This window comes from Mytilus edulis, chromosome 14 (genome assembly GCF_963676685.1).
Source record: "Mytilus edulis chromosome 14, xbMytEdul2.2, whole genome shotgun sequence".
NCBI lineage: Eukaryota > Metazoa > Mollusca > Bivalvia > Mytilida > Mytilidae > Mytilus > Mytilus edulis.
Window position 1 is genome coordinate 60720203 of NC_092357.1, and position 18154 is coordinate 60738356.

The 18154-nt window shown below is 31.1% G+C and overlaps 1 protein-coding gene across 4 annotated transcripts in view; it reads left to right on the forward strand.

The window, feature by feature from the left end:
* LOC139502765 (dnaJ homolog subfamily C member 13-like) overlaps nt 1-18154 on the forward strand; it is a 100352-nt gene that overhangs the window by 79961 nt on the left and 2237 nt on the right. For 2 of the 4 annotated variants that reach the window (XM_071292343.1, XM_071292344.1), the window contains 14 exons: nt 1411-1524; nt 1940-2056; nt 2346-2399; nt 4484-4610; nt 5785-5876; nt 7141-7240; nt 9774-9848; nt 10786-11068; nt 11805-12021; nt 12532-12711; nt 13768-13908; nt 14357-14497; nt 14869-14968; nt 16214-16225. In XM_071292343.1, coding sequence (XP_071148444.1) covers nt 1411-1524; nt 1940-2056; nt 2346-2399; nt 4484-4610; nt 5785-5876; nt 7141-7240; nt 9774-9848; nt 10786-11068; nt 11805-12021; nt 12532-12711; nt 13768-13908; nt 14357-14497; nt 14869-14968; nt 16214-16225 — 1753 coding nt within the window. Of the gene's footprint in view, nt 1-1410; nt 1525-1939; nt 2057-2345; nt 2400-4483; nt 4611-5784; nt 5877-6916; nt 6993-7140; nt 7241-9773; nt 9849-10785; nt 11069-11804; nt 12022-12531; nt 12712-13767; nt 13909-14356; nt 14498-14868; nt 14969-16213; nt 16226-18154 lie in introns of those variants that run through there. The other 2 variants (XM_071292345.1, XM_071292346.1) reach the window with 2 other exon arrangements.

Sequence of the window (18154 nt, forward strand, 5' to 3'; positions counted from 1 at the left end):
AAATTTAGAATTAAATTATAAGAAATGACTGTAATTTTTTTTCTGTCTATTCAAAATATAATAAATGTGGCACACACTTTGAAATAACCGCTACATGTATAATTCGGTATGCATTATATTTTTTTTATTTTATTTCTTCATAGACAAAAAAAATATTACAGTCATTCTTTAAATAAATTTTAATAGTGTGGAGGATCTAGAACTATTTTTTTTGCAATAACAATAACTTTTCACTGACTGTGGTTAGAAAAAAAGTCTAGACAAAATATATATTTTGCATTTGATGGATATAATGATTTAATGAATTTATTATACAATTTGGCCCATTGAAAAGGTGAGTATCCAAAATTGTCAACACGAGAAGGTTATTTCAATGAGGGCACAGCCCGAAGTGAAATTACTTTTAAGGGTTGACAATTTTAGATATTCATCGATTCTAACAGGTCACAATTGTTTTATTATATCGAACTATCAGTGGAAGGGCCTTTTGAACACTTTCTATATTTTTTAACATAACAAACACAAGCTGACGTTTGAAAATACTTCAAGAAAATTCTTAAATGTACAACATTATAGAATCTTTTTGTAAAATATTGATGGCCCTGAAAAGGACCGTTACTCTATAAGAGATATCATCTGCTGCTGGCACTCAATTCATCTCCAAAACCTTATTTCCTCGTCTCTCGATGGGCTCTCAGTGTAACGTGAACACTGCCATTTTGTTTATTTACGTCTGTGACTTCATTTATCATGGGAGATAACTCGAGTGCAAATCTAGACACTCAAAAGGTTATTCGCTGTAGAATAATAGGGTTATTCACCGCTGGTGTAAATTCTAAAGGTTATTCGTCCTCCCTTGCAATTAAATGAACATTAACTAAATTATTCCATGTCACATGATAAGGTGTTATCCAATAGAATTTTTTGTTATATAGGTAAGGTATAATAATAATAGATATAAGAAGATGTGGTATGAGTGCAAATGAGGCAACTCTCCATCCAAGTCACAATCTACAAAAGTAAACTATTATAGGTCAAGGTACGGTCTTCAACATGGAGCCTTCGCTCACACCTAACAGCAAGCTATGAAAGGCCCTAAGCAATAGTGTAAAACCATTCAAACTGGAAAACCAATGGCCTAATCCATATAAGAAACAAGAAACACTTATGAATGGCATCAACAAGAGGACAACTACTGAACATCAGATTCCTGACGTAGGACAGGTGCAAACAATTGCAGCGGGTTTAAATGATAAAATAGTACCAAACCTTACTTTTACATTACCGCCTAATTATACAAAATTTAACTTATAAACCAACTTCTTCTTCAAATTCATGTTTATTAAACTGGTAGTTAAAACTAATAGTTGTTTATTTCACAATGTAATTCTCTTGTTTAATGTTTTTCAGCTGCTGAAATATTTGAATTGTAACACAGAAAATCCATACTTAATATGGGACAATGCCACCAGGGGGCAGTTAAATGAATATCTTATGGACCAACAGCAAAACGTCATAAAAACAGTATGTATATTTACTTATATAGGAACTTATTTGTTTATATTAACCTATATTGATGATTATAAAAATAATAAGGAGATGTGGTTTGATATGAAAAGACAGATAATCACCAAAGTTCAAATGAAATTGATGAAATCAATTATAGGCAACTGTATGGCCTTCAACAATGAGATGTTGGTTTAAGGTCAATGTGAGAAAAAAGAAGCTAAAATAGACCTCAATAGAGGTCACAATGTGACCTTCAAAGAATAACAGTTTGACCTAAACAGATCGATAATTAACCATAAAAGATTGGCAGTTGCTAGGGTTTATCTAGTTATATCAGATCTTATTTATTCCAATTTTTGATTTTTTGGTTAATATTGTCTTATGGTGGTGCTGTTGCAATTAATAAATTATTGTTTGTTAATATTTTCAGGGAGAATGTGATCAAAACTATGGAGCTGATTTTGTTTACGACATCCATGCCAAAGAATTGATAGTTGGGGAAATATTTGTTAGAATTTATAATGAGCAGCCAACTTTTCCTTTAGATGTAAGTAATACTTAATCTTACAGAGACACTTATAGATTAAAGTATTTTCTTGTAAGTGGTTAATTTAGTTTGGTTTATCACAGAATCTTTTTTTTATAAATTGCCTCAATTATAGTTTTGAAAATGTTAACACAGAAATAAAACACATTTTCCATCACTTAACATTACACAGATTATCACTTTGTTACTAATTTTGCAGAATAAAAAATAAAAAATGTGAGTCTTGTTTTCAATATGAAATATGTGAATTTGTAACTTATACCAACACATTTTTTTCTTTAATTTACAGAATCCCAAAGGTTTCACAATAGATCTCTTAGATTACATGGGATCTCAAGCTCAGGTAAAATATTCATAATGACTTTTATTAATTAATAAAGATCTGCTATCTGGTTATATCAAACATTTATAAAGAACAATTGAGAAAATGTAATATTTGAAATGATCATATTGCCTAATGGTTGCATGCTCACCCTGAGTCATAAGACATGTGTGCTGCATTTTAAAATGTGCTGTAACTAAGTGTGTTCATCCTATATGGGTCAAGATGCGCAATTCATATTTTCACAAATTGGCAACCCCGAAAGGCCCAGAAAGAGTTGGAATGAACTGGATGATCATATTCACTATTTTCTAAATTGTTAAATTCCTTTTATTACAATGAATTACATTGATTTCCCAGTTAAATAAAAATGGATAATTTCACATGTGAAATAAACGTGGTTATTTCACTCTCTGACGTCATACAACAATAGGCGTTGTCAAGACGTCGATAACGTCGGATCAAAACAAATTGTCAATGCGTAGGAAAAAGATATAGTTCCTTACATTTTCTACATTAATTTCATAAAAAAAGCCATTTGCCAATGTAATAAAAAGAATAACTAATCGCCGTATTTGAATATCAAAAATAAAACAACTTGTGACCGAACGCCGCTATGGATTAAACTCGTGCTGCGCACTCGTTTAATCCATGCGTCGTTTGGTCATGCGTTGTCTTATTTTTGATATTCAAATACGGCGATTAGTTATACTTTAATTAGTATCTTCATTCCCTGATTGATGTTACAACAACAGAGTCAAAATTATTGTCAGAATGAATTGAGTGATGATATTCACTACAGTCGATTCCACTTAATTGCATACCGCTTAATAGCATAATTCGGTTAATTGCATACTTTTCTCCTGCACGAAACCATTTCCCATTCACCTAATGTTAAATTGTCCGGTTATATGCATAGCCTTACAAGTGGCATTTCGGTTTATTGCATAGAAAATAATCGCCAGCTAGATATGCTCTGTTAAAACTGACGAGATTTTTGAGCGGAAACGGCAATTTGGTAAGTATATTTTACTTGAATGCATCATAATTTTCATTATTATTTCACATTTACTTGTGTGTTATTCAAATAAAGTTTTAAAACAGTATCTTTCGTGTTTATATGATTATAAAAAAGTCCTCGATGTGTACACAGGTAAAGTTTCCCATTCTATTTTAAGCCTCGGGGTCATAAAAATGTCAATCAGCTGATTGTTGTAAAAACACAACCATTCTATGATCTTCTATCTCAAAAGGTGTTAATTATTGATTGGATTTCAAACATTGTTCATAGATTCCATTTTGGGTGAATTTTTAAAACATTAACGCCTGCTAATTATCGATCATTATCCAATGTGTAATCTCGTAATTCAGCTTGGGTGATCTACATTTATGTTAAATATTACAGGGCTTTTATATATGGTTGAAGAATTTTATACATTAATCTTTTCTTTTTAATATTTTTTAAAAGAAAATTAACTTCTGATTATTATATATTTCTCACTTTCAACACTCGTGTCCAGCAAATAATCCTTGCATGGCCCCATCACCTGTGAACTGCTTTGCATAAACGAAACTAGCGGTGTTAAAGTAACAGTGTCACATCACTGTGTAATCGGTAAATACTGAATATCAAAGGCAGTTCATTGCACAATTATTGTTTACAATAATTATAAACTGTGTAGTATTGTTAAACAGTTTATTTTAAACAAGGTGTAACAATGTAATTTGTACATCTGGGTCATAGAAACAAATCTATTTTTAGAACAATTTTATTTTCGTATCTCAGGTAAAGGAAAAATCGGTACATAAATAAACTAAACAAAATGTGTTTATAATCTTTATTGAAAGAATACACAATGAAATAAAATGTATGACACTAGACAAATAACTTTTATTAGAATAAATAAGCATTCAATATGTTGTAAGTGGACTATGGACGTTCATCTTCCTTCTTTGTTGATCTGCACTATCGATGTTATTTGACTCCGTAATTTGGCATTTCGGATATAAGCATACTCCGCTTTATTGCATAATTTCGTCTGACAAATAGGCTATGCAAATAACCGGAATGTACTGTATTTCCTTAATTGTTCAATTCCTTTCAGTATCTTCACTCACTTATGATGTTACAACAACAGAGTCAAAATTCTAGTCAGACAAAGCACGGAGACCGTCTTCAACATGTGGAAATGGCTTTAGAAGGTCTTCGTAATGTTATAAAAAATAATCCAGGTAAGTGAAAATAGAGCTGTCTAGTGCCCTATAATTAGTAATATGCTCGCCATTTGAAATCTGGTGGACAGTGTCTTATTAGCAATCATACCATATCTTTTATATAGAATTGATAGAATAACATGCAAGTTTTTGGAGGATTATATATAATTTTTTTAATTTGAGAATTCAATGTTATTATTTTAGAAACTATTGAAGCGATATCAAGCATTGCAAATTATTTCGCTGGATGCGTAATTAGGCAGGTTCAAATAATAGTATAGAAAAAAAGGAATTGTTCTGTAATAAAAGCGAGAAATTATTAATAGTCAATTTAATTTTTGACTTGACTAAAATTAATTTGGCTTGTTTAATTTTCATAAAATTTTGACAAAGAATTTACTTTTGAAAAAAACATAAAAAAATTCAAAAACTTGAACTAATCACTTTCACAGAAAAATTTCATTGGATATATAGCTGTTTGACAAACACTAATTTTAATCTTTGAGAAGCTTAATAATTCCTTAAAGTCATAAGAAACCTCAAATTAAAAAAAATAATGCATGTGTTTTTTTATAACTCAATGGATAATTTTCATTATAAAACTTATGTACATATACTTTTTTCTAAAACAAATTCTTTAATTTATTCATATTTAGAAGAAGTTTACTTTATTTTAATTGCTTCCTGGAAAGGAAGCAATTCCACCGACAAATTTTCCATATGCAAAGTGACCTCAGTGTGACCCATCTCGTAAAATTCCGGTGATCGCAATACGCATGGATGTCCTTAAAATAAACTGTTATCTGAATTTACAAGTTAAACACGTGCTCAATTTCCATGTTTTTTTGTTGATTTTTTTCGATTGTTGACAAATAGTTGACAATCGTTAAACTTCGGCTTCAAAACACAAACTTTAATTACCTGCCATATTTTCACAACAACACTGACCGATTGAAAAAAAAATTAACAATTATATGAAATTTACACGAATAAATGATAAATTCGTGCACAGAAGACTAAGTTTATGATGTTTGTATGCATTGGTTCAAGAATTGGAAGAACATTATTTTTCACCGGTCACTCGTTTCTTATGACTTTAACAATACAATGTTATTAAAACGTTTGGCTGATTTTACAGAGTTCTCTCCCTGTAGTGGTACCACCTTTTAATAATTGATATTTCTAATTTCAGGTGTAGAAATACAGTGTATAGGACATTTTAAGTTACTTTTTAGTCTTCTTAGATTAGATGATTGTGCCAAATTACAACAATGTGCTCTCGAGGTAAGTCTAGTTCACTATTTTATTACATTGCTACAATTAAGGCCTAAATTAATATATTGTTTGTTCCCCCAATCCTGACCCTAATAAGCCAGGTGCGATAAGGTCGGTAGGGAAATAATTTAATTTTTTCCCCAAAAGGTGGAACAATATCGGTCAATCTGGCAAGCCTGAAGATTGGAAATGAATAAAATAATATTTGACTTAGTTTTGACAATAAAATTTTATGAGTCACACCGAGTCGGTCGGGAATGTGGAAACAAACATTATTTTATATTTTAGGCCTAGTAGTAGAATAAAAATGCATGAATAAAAAGAGATGAATCAGTGATACAGCAATGATTCAGCAACCAATCAATAAAAATAATCAAATTTTAAAGTTGCTTAACAGTTTGCGATCAGTTCACTTTAATATATATTTCAAGAGACATTTAAATATGCATTTGTTGGCTGATGAAACTAGCTTTTTGCTTCTTCAATGGATTTGATTTAATGACAATTTGACACTGTGGTAGTATCTTGACTTAACAGGTGCTTTCATTGACACCTCAATATGATACCAAAAATTATGTATTTTGCTATTGTCTGTATAGGTATATGTTAAATGGTTACTTACAAACCAGGGTTATTCCCCTTTTGTTTCATATAATTGTTTGTTGTAATGGAAAACCTATGAAAAATAGGATTTCTATCATCCTGTTTTGTTTTATTTGAAATTTAAAAAGCTTCAGCTATTTCAGGTTTTTCTCTTCATTTATAGTTGCAATCAAAGTGTTAAAGTGACATTAGTTATTCCCCCTTTGTATATTCTATTTATAGGTTGTAAACAATGTAACCACAAACCAGGAGTGTGTGAATGACATTGCTGCCTCAGAAGTGTTGTCTTATTTACTATCACTAGAGAGTTATTCCCCTTTATTTCTATTTATAGGTTGTAAACAATGTAACCACAAACCAGGAGTGTGTGAATGACATTGCTGCCTCAGAAGTGTTGTCTTATTTACTATCACTAGAGAGTTATTCCCCTTTATTTCTATTTATAGGTTGTAAACAATGTAACAACAAACCAGGAGTGTGTGAATGACATTGCTGCCTAAGAAGTGTTGTCTTATTTACTATCACTAGAGAGTTATTCCCCTTTATTTCTATTTATAGGTTGTAAACAATGTAACCACAAACCAGGAGTGTGTGAATGATATTGCTGCCTCAGAAGTGTTGTCCTATTTACTATCACTAGAGAGTTATTCCCCTTTATTTCTATTTATAGGTTGTAAACAATGTAACCACAAACCAGGAGTGTGTGAATGACATTGCTGCCTCAGAAGTGTTGTCCTATTTACTATTAGCCATTAACATGCTCCAGAACTGTAAGTATATCTTAAAACTACATAATTATTTTTGTGGTGTTTTCCTGCTTTATAAAACCAGTGAATGAGAATATTTGATTCAGAATTTACTCCAACATGAGATATTTTTTCATAAATAATTTTGTTTTTTAAAAGAAGCCAATATAGGTTTGTTGTTTTTAAATTTTTGTATAACATTAGGCCAACCTTAAAAATATTTTTGTTTGCAGTTTTCCGACTGTACCTTCAGACTGAAGGGTCGGTAGGTAGGAAAAATATTTTATTTTATCAGCCAAAATACAGTTTAAGGGCATACGATACAGTTTTGAACCTGTATTTACAAGGTGATGAAAATTTGCATATAGGCAATTTTTTACCTCATTAAATCAAATATGTAATAAAAAAATATACCTTCATGTGCTACTTTTTGAGTAAAATGAGGTCGAAATTTTGTATATTTGCTCAAAATTCAGATTTGTGTCCGTATTTTCTTTTTCGAAAGAAAGACATAACTTTTTTGATTTAAAAGATAAACACAAAATGGTTTTTCTTAAATAATCGGTACTTTCTGTATTTTATAAGTATCATTAAAAATTATGCAATTTTGATTCCGAAATAACTCTATATTTATCAAATGTTCATGAATAGAGGAGAACACGTCATTTTTTGCTGCATGTTTATCAAAATTTAAAAAAATGCGCTATTTACAGTTTTATAAAATTTGGGTGACATAATCTCCTTGCAAAATGAAACAAATTGCTGTTTTAAAAAATAGGGGTCCATGCACTCGTTTTCAAATTAAATCAGTTTGAATGATAAAAATCAGTCGAAAAATGCATCTTTTCCCGATATGTCAGAGTTTGATGTCGCGAAAATAACATTTTACGTTAGCAACGTCATTACCTTCCTTGCAACTGTATCGTATGCCCTTAAACAAGCAGTTACACTAAACCAAGTTTCTTGTGAAGAAAAAAAAAAACGTTTTAAAACAACAAACACTGGACATGCTGAAAACCAACATTAAATGAACAGGCATTTTCAGATAAAAAACTTTTCAACCAAAACTGAAACTTTAACATAGTGTCATTATCCAATTTATGACATAAAATATGGTATAATTATTAAATACTGGAACACTTATAAACAAGGAATGTCATTATGACTAGAACTGTTTTAAAGAAATATATTCAGACATGTATGCTTCTTGACTAGAATGTTTTCATGAGTAGAGTATTTTCATCAGAAAAATGTAGTTATTAAAGATTTATAAGACAATGTATTAAAGAATGTATTTTTAATAAAAAAAAATAACCATTGAATCTTCCTCAATTGAAAAAAAGGCAACTTGAAAAAAAAGTATTAAGACATTTGACTGTTTTCATATTTCTAACAATATTTAATTATATGTGATAAGGTTATATCTTTGCCAGGCTTTAATGAAAACCAAAGAAATCTAAAGTTTGGGGTGAAATCCATAGCACCCCATTAAAAGTAAATGGTCTGTACTGAAATGTTTTTAATGCATAAAAAAAATTGGCAGCATAGCTCCTAAGGACATGTTTTAATTGAATTCACACAGTCCACACAGTTTGGGTATATTTAATATTGTAAGAAAGAGAATAATTGCAATGAGTGGGGCAGCCCACCTTATCCTAAAGGAGCATACTCATTGCAATCAAAGATAGATTTAATATAGAGAGAGTATATTTATTTTTCAAGCTAACCATTCATTTTCTCTACATCTTTGTGTAGTTAGGGTTGCTTCTTATTGATTTGGCATGATCTATATCCATTAACATTTCAAATGAGCCCTTCCTCCGTACAGGCGTGTTTACAGATATCCATGAAGATTTAAGTCACGGAGGAGTGGTTTCATCTTTGTCATCTTCACAACGATTTGTAGAAAATATACCATACTTCAAGCTGCTTTCGAATTATTTAACCACTGAAATTGGTTCCATAAAGTCAGGCTCCACAGATTCTGTACCCCAGTCCCGATTTGTTTGAGACAGAATGGTTATCGTGTCAGTTATGAATATCCGCTGCATCATCGTCAATGATATCATCACACATTATTTCATGTGCCTGAATCTGTATAAACAGTTTACTAATAAACTTTTTTGTTTGTTATTTGTCTTAAAATTGACACGAGACGACAGCGTAAAGTACTCCTCCGTGACTTCATGGATACCTGTAAACACCATGTGCTTTATTATTAAATGGTCACATGAACGCTTGACGGGAAGCTAAGAAAAACCGAACTTGAAATGCGTAATTGACCCAGACTTTAAATCATTTCCGGAAAGGACCCAAAGTTCCGGATCGCGTCAATAGAAGTATTTAAAAAAATTTCTTCAAATATAAAGCAATAAAATTTTCACAGTCAGGAGGATTTTCAAGGGTCGGTCGGTAAACTGCAAACAAACAATATTTTATTTAAGCCTTAAAATTTATTTTAGGGAAAATGTAAGTATGAAAATGGTTTTTCTTTGTTTTCTACTTGTAAATATTGTACTACAGGAAGTTGTGAAAATACATTTTTATTTTGTTTCAGGTCGATTACTAACCCTAGAAAGTTTATTTGCTTTAATGTCCAATACAAAGATAGTGAAAGAAGCTATGGCAAAAGGTTTGTAATAATAAAAATGAAAAAAGTTTGATATGACAACAAATAATAGTTATTAACGGGTTAAGAATATTTCTGAAATGTCTGTTCAATGCTCAGACACAGTGCTAATGTAATTTTAAGGTTCTTATGTAGATACAATACAGATTGATATGGAAAATCTAGTGTTAAAATGCAGGCAGTTTTGGCAACAAATATTCTTTACTGTTAATAGTTCTGGAAAATAATTTGATCTTGCTGAAGATAGTCATCAAAGTTTACCGTTTTAGGAAAATAGTAGGCTATTCAGGAAAATGAAATCGTTTTAATGATCAAAATGACTCAATGGTTACATTGTACCTGTATAAAATATATATATTAAGCTATAAAACTAAAAAAAGCTACAGCACGTCTTTACAATTTTGTATGAGAATCCACTACCATTTATGCTCTTTATAAAGATATTGACAAATATAATGGCTACCCTTGTTAAAATGAGCATAGATATTAAAATAAGAAGATGTGTTATACTTGCCAATGAGACAACTCACCACAAAAAAACACAGAAATTAACAATTATAGGTCACTGTAAGGCATCTAACAATGAGCAGAATTCATACAGCATAGTCAGCAAGAAAACTGACAGCCTAATTTATGTACAAAATATTGAGAAAAAAAACAATAGAACTTGGTATTTACAAACTTATTTCTCAATTAACTAATGATATCTCTCAACAACTATTTTATTTTTCTTGCATGTTTTTTCATCCACTGGAAACGTTTTTTTATCTTCAAAAATAGACTTGATGTTTTTTGGGGTCATTTTTAGAGTAAGATTTTAAAATTTTTAGTTTTGAATTTTATGTCCAATACACGAAAAATAGTGAGGTAAAAAAAAATGAAAATACTTTAATAAATGAACTGATGCTATTTCTTACCAACGGTTTTCTTTGTTTTACAGGAGCTGTGATATATTTATTAGATTTATTTTGTAATTCAACAAATCCAAATGTGCGCGAAAAGACTGCCGAACTTTTATCAAAAATGTTATCAGATAAACTTGTTGGACCAAAGGTCCGTATAGTGTTGTCCAAATTTCTTCCTCCGATATTCATGGATGCCATGAGAGACTCGCCTGAGGCTAGTGTTCATATGTATGAAGGAACTCATGAAAACCCTGAATTAATCTGGAATGAGGAATCTAGGGATAAAGTGTCAGATGTTGTGAAAAAATTGAAAAATAAGTATGTATATCTATGTTAAGTGCCTAAGGGGTGTAGGTTTCACCTTTGAAAATAGAAATATGAAAATGCTTGCAAGTTTTAGCATGGTAAAATCTAAAGGCTCATTTTTAGGTAAAGATTGCTTGAAATGTAATCAAAACCCTATGTCACTGACTTGATATCTAAATTTTCCAAGGCTTATCACTACCTTTTTGATACACAAAATATAGTCCAATGATTATAACATTCTATACATCCTATCTATGAACATTTGCAGAAACTTATCAATGTAATATATGCTCAGATATTCAAGTCACAAAATGATGTTACCACCTGTCAAGAAAACGTTACTTTTGCAAGGTCCAGGAATCTAATATCTGATTTGAAAATATAAATGATATCATTGTTAAAGTAATCTTTAAAAAATGGAGTTATCTCCCATTGTCATGAATTGTTTTGAATCAACTACCACTGCTTACAAGCACTTTGTGAACCTACCCCTTTATGGAGATATAGAGAATAACATTTGTATAGCATTTCCATCAGGCAGTTGTTTTGATTTATTCATTTATCATGCCACTATAATAATAAACAGTTGCCATCTTAAAAATCTTAATTGCATACCCAAAAAATTAACAAAGAAATGCAGTACAATGAATGAAAAGAATGCAAAGTCAAAATAACAGGTTGAAATGTATGTTGCAATACTTTTAATAGAAATCTATATTTTAAAAGATGCTTTATTTCTATTTTTCAGTCATTTTAAAGCTCAGCGAGAGAATCCAGATTCCCGATGGAGTCTACGAGAAGATTTTGCCGTAGTTTATACCGATGTAGCAGGGGAGTTAACTATAGGTGGCGTCTTCCTCCGATTGTTTATAGCCAACCCTGGATGGGTGTTACGGAAACCAAAGGAATTTTTAACGGAGTTGATGGAGAAATGGGCGGAGCTAACAAAAATGCAAAATGCAGATGTAAGAAAAAATTTAGTTCCAAGTTTCACATGTTTTAAAATTATCTACAAAATTTTAAATCTTTTTTTTAAATTGATAAAATAAAAGCATTTACTTTCCTCAATGAATCCACAGTGTTATGTCATTAATGGATTTTATTTGAGTTTACACTAAAAAAAAGTACCTCTTATGAGGATGTCCTTTCAAAGTTATATGAAGTAAACTTATTAAAGTTATGAATGAAACTGTCATATATTGTGGATTCAATTATTTCAGTAGGTACCAATTTTCGTGGATTCAGGAAAACTTGCATTTTCAAAGATATTTGAATTGGTGGTTTTGACAAAAGTCTGCATACAATCTTATAGAAAGTTTGAAATTCGTGAAACATTTAAATTAGTTGTTCGCCATTATCCACAAAATCCACGAAAATTGGTATCCCACAAATAATAGTGAATTCACAGCATTACTATATTTATCTTCTGTTCATCTAAGGGAGATAATATGATTTTTGTTTGAAATACTTTATAGGGAGAAGTATTGGAAACAGTGACAACAGCAATAGTTTATTTGTTTACCTCACAACCTGTAATGCTGGATCAGCTACCACAATTAGGTTACATTCCAAAAGTGTTCACCGCCATGTCTCATCGGAACAATGCCGTGCCACGCTCAGCTATACAAGTGGCTCATCAGCTTGCTCATAATGAGGTAAGTTTTTAGTTGAGGTCCACAATTTTCATGACTGCCATTCAAATATTTATTTTGTTATTGTAAAACATTACCGTTAAATTAGAAACTCCACTAAATTTGATATAACACAGCCAAAACTTACTTGCCGATTATCATGAATATTAAAATGAAAAAATGTAAATTACTAAAGAATGGTACTTGTGTATCAAAAGGTAACAAGTTTATTTTAGTTGTTTATTCTTATGCTTCATTTCAACTTATAAGAGATTGAAGGTCGATGTAATTTCTTAGGTCATGTGATCTTTTCTTATCACTTGACGTCCTTCATTGTGATCTTTTACAGAATCTTCTTCTCTGGGCCAATTTTGTATTAGTCCTTTCAGCAGGAAACAAGCTTTAGAAGTCTTTACAGTAAATCCTTCGGAGGTGTATTGATTGACATTTTGATCTTGGAGAATATGACTTATTATCAAGTGAAATTGGACTTTGAGCTAGATTTTAGTAACTGAAAGGACTCTTAGATCAGTACATGTGTCTTTGATTAAGTGCTAAGTGTTGGGATGAGTTTTGCCAGTTGATTTTTATGCCCCACCTAGAAGCATTATTGTTTACAGGCTTATCGTCCTTTCATGTGTCTGTCTGTCATCTGTCTGTCCCGCTTCAGGTTAAAGTTTTTGGTCTTGGAAGTTTTTGATGAATTTGAAATTCAATCAACTTGAAACTAAGTGCACATGTTCCCTATGATATGATCTCTCTAATTTTAATGCCAAATTAAAGTATTGACCCCAATTTCACAGTCCACTGAACATAGAAAATGATAGTGCTAAGTTCAGGTTAAAGTTTTTGGTCTAGGAAGTTTTTGATGAATTTGAAATTCAATCAACTTGAAACTAAGTGCACATGTTCCCTATGATATGATCTCTCTAATTTTAATGCTAAATTAAAGTATTGACCCCAATTTCACAGTCCACTGAACATGGAAATTGAAAGTGAGAGTGGGGCATCCTTGAACACATTCTTGTTATAGTTTGTTTTTATGTGTTGTTGTTACAACATTTATATCAATTGTTTTAGATATGTATAAGAAGTATGGCACAGATAGAATGTATTGGTGCTTTAAAAGTTGGTATGAAAGCTAGAAGAGATTCTATTGCCCTAGCAGCTGAGGCATTGGGTAAAATGTTTGATAAAGGTGAAGAAGAACTTGTTTCACAGGTAATAGTGCTAACAACTAATCATAGCATGCTTTGAATTTTGCCTTAATTTTTCTGTTTATATATAATAATCAAAAATGAAAAACAAAAATGCACCTCAGTAAGTATGAATTTTATGACTCATGCTTTCAATTTAGGAAATAATTATTCAGGTTTTTTTTTGTGGTGACAGATCATAAACTCTGTGAAGTTAAATTTATATCAATAAAAATAATAATAAAAACTGCATATAAGTGTTTACTTATACACATTGTGACTTGGACAAAGAATTGTCTCATTGCCACTCATACCACATATTTTATTTCATGTATTTCTATTTAAGGTTTTAAATGAAATTTTAGATAGGAAATGAATCAAGATATGTTATTTGAAATAAGATATTAACTTATCATAAAATAAAATATCACCAAAAAAATCCAAATAAAATATTGACTGTTTAAATTTTTCAGGCTTTAAAAACAGATTTAGTTCCATTCTTGCTTAAACTACTTGAAGCAGGACTAGAGGCTATAGATAATCCTTCAGCAACAAAAGCTCAGATTGTCAAAGCACTGAAAGCCATGCAGAGAAGTCTATTATATGGGGAACAGGTAAGGATAATAAAGTATAGGCCTTTCATAAAGCTCAGATTGTCAAAGCACTGAAAGCCATGCAGAGAAGTTTGTTATATGGAGAACAGGTAATAAAAAGTGTTTCATAAGGACACAAAGTTTCAGTTGTAAAATTCTAAATTTTTTATTTAAGAATAGTAGAGCAAGTGATAAAACCTATCAGTATTCATGATTTCTTCCACTTATCCTGTTCCACACTTTTGGAAGTAAGATAAATTGATAACTATTTCAAAAATTAAGCCTCATTCTATCAACCTTAAAGCATTTTGTTATATTTTTCAAATTTAACTTGTATGAATGTTTGAGTCGGAGTAATTGAAAAGTGAGAATGTTTTATTTTTTATTTATAGATAACTGGTATTTTAGAAAAGTCGACCGTATGGCGAGATTATAAGGATCAGAAACACGACCTATTTATATCAGATACACCTATAGCAGGCTACCTAACAGGTGAGAAATTGTATAATTATGTTTCTCTAATTCTTACACGATTTATTCCTTTCCAGAAATGTTGATTATTTTTATTATGCCCCACCTACGATAGTAGAGGGGCATTGTGTTTTCTGGTCTGTGGCTCCGTTTGTCCGTCCGTCCGTCCGTCTGTGGTTCCGTTCGTCCGTTCAGGTTAAAGTTTTTGGTCAAGGTAGTTTTTGATGAAGCTGAAGTCCAATCAACTTGAAACTTAGTACACTGGTTGCTTATGATATGATCTTTCTAATTTTTAAGCCAAATTAGACTTTTGACCCCAATTTCACGGTCCACTGAACATAGAAAATGAAAGTGGGAGTTTCAGGTTAAAGTTTTTGGTCAAGGTAGTTTTTGATGAAGCTGAAGTCAAATCAACTTGAAACTTAGTACACTTGTTGCTTATGATATGAACTTTCTAATTTTAATGTCAAATTAAATAATTACCCAATTTCACGGTCCATGGAACATGGAAAAGGATAGTGCGAGTGGGGCATCCGTGTACTTTGGACACATTCTTGTTTAATCAACGTTTGGATAGTTTAATCTCAGTTCTTCATTGGTCAAAATTCAATTATGACGTCAAATTTTCTTGCTTTCCTCTGAATTTCCTATTGTGACGGCACGAAAAAAGACGATCATGCCTGATGATGTCACATAGAAAGAACACATCTTTTTGCAGATCATTTGAAAAGAAGTATTGAATTTGTCTGCATATTGTTTAAAAATCATTAGAGAAACAGATTCCACCACCAAATCTCGTGTAATACGATATTTACGCGAGCCTCACGTTTTAATTTGAAAATTTAAATGTCTCGAGTGGATAAATACCGTATGACACTTGATGCAGTGGTAGAATCTTTATATTCAGATTCACCAGTCTATACTGATGTCAGATGAAAAGGGTGGATACTGTAAATAGAGAAAATTTCATGTTAGTTTCATTTTCACTCATTTGTTGAAAGAGTATCATTGGGAGTGCATGTACATCTTTGAGGTACTGACCAAATGACGCAGATCACAAGGTTCATAGTTCATGTTTCAGTGAATATGGATAATGTTATTAAGTATTATTACTTATGCTAGGTTAAATGTCATGACCGTCACTTCAAGGCAAAAAAATAGATAAAAGAATTTGGTTCCTTGGACCAAGAAATGATTTTCTTGTTATTGTAAGAGACTTTAGAAACAATAAATGTACTTAACTTTTCTATTGTTCTGTTTTAACAGAAGGAAAAGCAGGTAAATTTTCCACACTTAACTTTACATGTGTGCTGCTTTGTGTATACACAGGATATGTTTACTAAACAACTGTTTACTATTTTTTATACTTCACTTCATGCAGTGCTGTGTGTTTTCAATTGTTTCTAACCAAAAATAATTCTACTACTTCTTAGGCAGCAACCATTTGATTTTCGGGGGGGGGGGGGCTATGGTTTTTTTTTCTGTGCAAACTTTTTTTTTCGCCTTTGGCGAAGAACAATCTATTTTTTTAGCGACAAACCGAAAACAATTTTTTTCTTTCAATTTTAGCATTACATTTAGTGGCAGCTGAGGGTGAAACAAACAATTTTTTTTTCTCAGGGTCCAAAACAAATTATTTTTTTCACCAAAACCTGGAAACATCAAATGGTTTCTGCCTTAGATACAATCTGTATAGAAAAAATCTTAGTTGTTCCTGGATCCTATTTTTGACCTGTTTCACCAGAAAAAATATATTTAAAGTTTGGCCAAACAAAAAATTATAACATGTTTCCCGTCACATGCTATTTCAAAAATGGCCAAAAAATTTAGGCTAGGTAATAAAAATTAGGGTAGGTAGAGGTACATTAAACTCACATTATTGTTTGTTTGGCCTTAGTCATTTAAAAAAAACAACACAAGTAAAAAATAAGATCATGTCTGAAAATCAAGCACTAGACTCATAATTATACAAATTTGATTGATTGAAATTTTTGATCATCACATAATTAAGTTGGGACCTCAGTAATAAATCTTTATGTGCTCGAAACAACAAATCCTATAATTTGATTGGTTGATATCTGAGTCTGAGTACAATAGTTTTGCTTGAATTTTTATGGCTGCATGGACAGATGTAATAATTTAATTTGTAATTTAATTTAATACAAAGTTCAAACATTAAATATAGAATTGTTATAAATTTCTTTTTAAATGACATGTACATTGTATATTCAAAATCATCTTATGAGCCGTGTCGGATAGAGATCGACCTTATGCATGATCACGAATAAATGCATATGTATAAAAGCATATAATAAGATTTCTATTAATTTCAAAACATTCAAATACAAAATAAAAGATGGTTTTTGTTTTGTAGGGTTCTTAAAACAATTCAATTTTCAAAAACAGTTACCTACTTTCCATAATTATTTTTTCAACCCAAATACAGTTAACAGATGTATTGATATTCATTTGCATAAGGTCGATTTCATTTGACGCAGCTCTTATATTAAATATATTATCTGTCATTTGGCACAGCAAGTAAAAGTGAATTATAAATTATATGTGAAAGACTGCATCTGGTTTGATCTTTAGCAAGTGAATGTATTTGGGTTGGTTCAGAGAAGAATCGATGTTTGTCTGTGTGTGCTTTTTGGTGAAAGGGTATATGGTTGAAAGATTTTGTATACATGTGTGTTAATCTATTAAACTGATTTGTGTATGTGTGTGTTTTGAATTAGACATATATAATCAGAATAACTTACTAACATTGCATAGAATGCTATACAGTTGGAAAGAGAATCATAATTTGCATGTAGAAATAAAAGCTATATATATGCATGATAAGTATCATTAATGATACAAATTTTACAGCGACCAGATGCTAATGTTGACAATAAATTCCTCTTCAGGAATGTTCAAACCCAAAATTTATAAAAATACAAATCTTATACAAAAGCTGAAGAGTTGATAAATGATAAATCAAATTTTTATGGCTTCAAGTCTTGTGACCCTAAATAGTAATTCTAACATGACGTCCTTCAAACGCTTTGAGTACACACCCGTGGTAAAATATGAATATATTTCCTGGGCTGTTCCGATTGTACTCCCACGTCTTATGCTTTTTTATGAATGAGATACCCGACGTCATAGAACGACGACGTTAGAATAGAAGCTATCGCTCAGGGTAAAATATTTGTCATAAAGGGC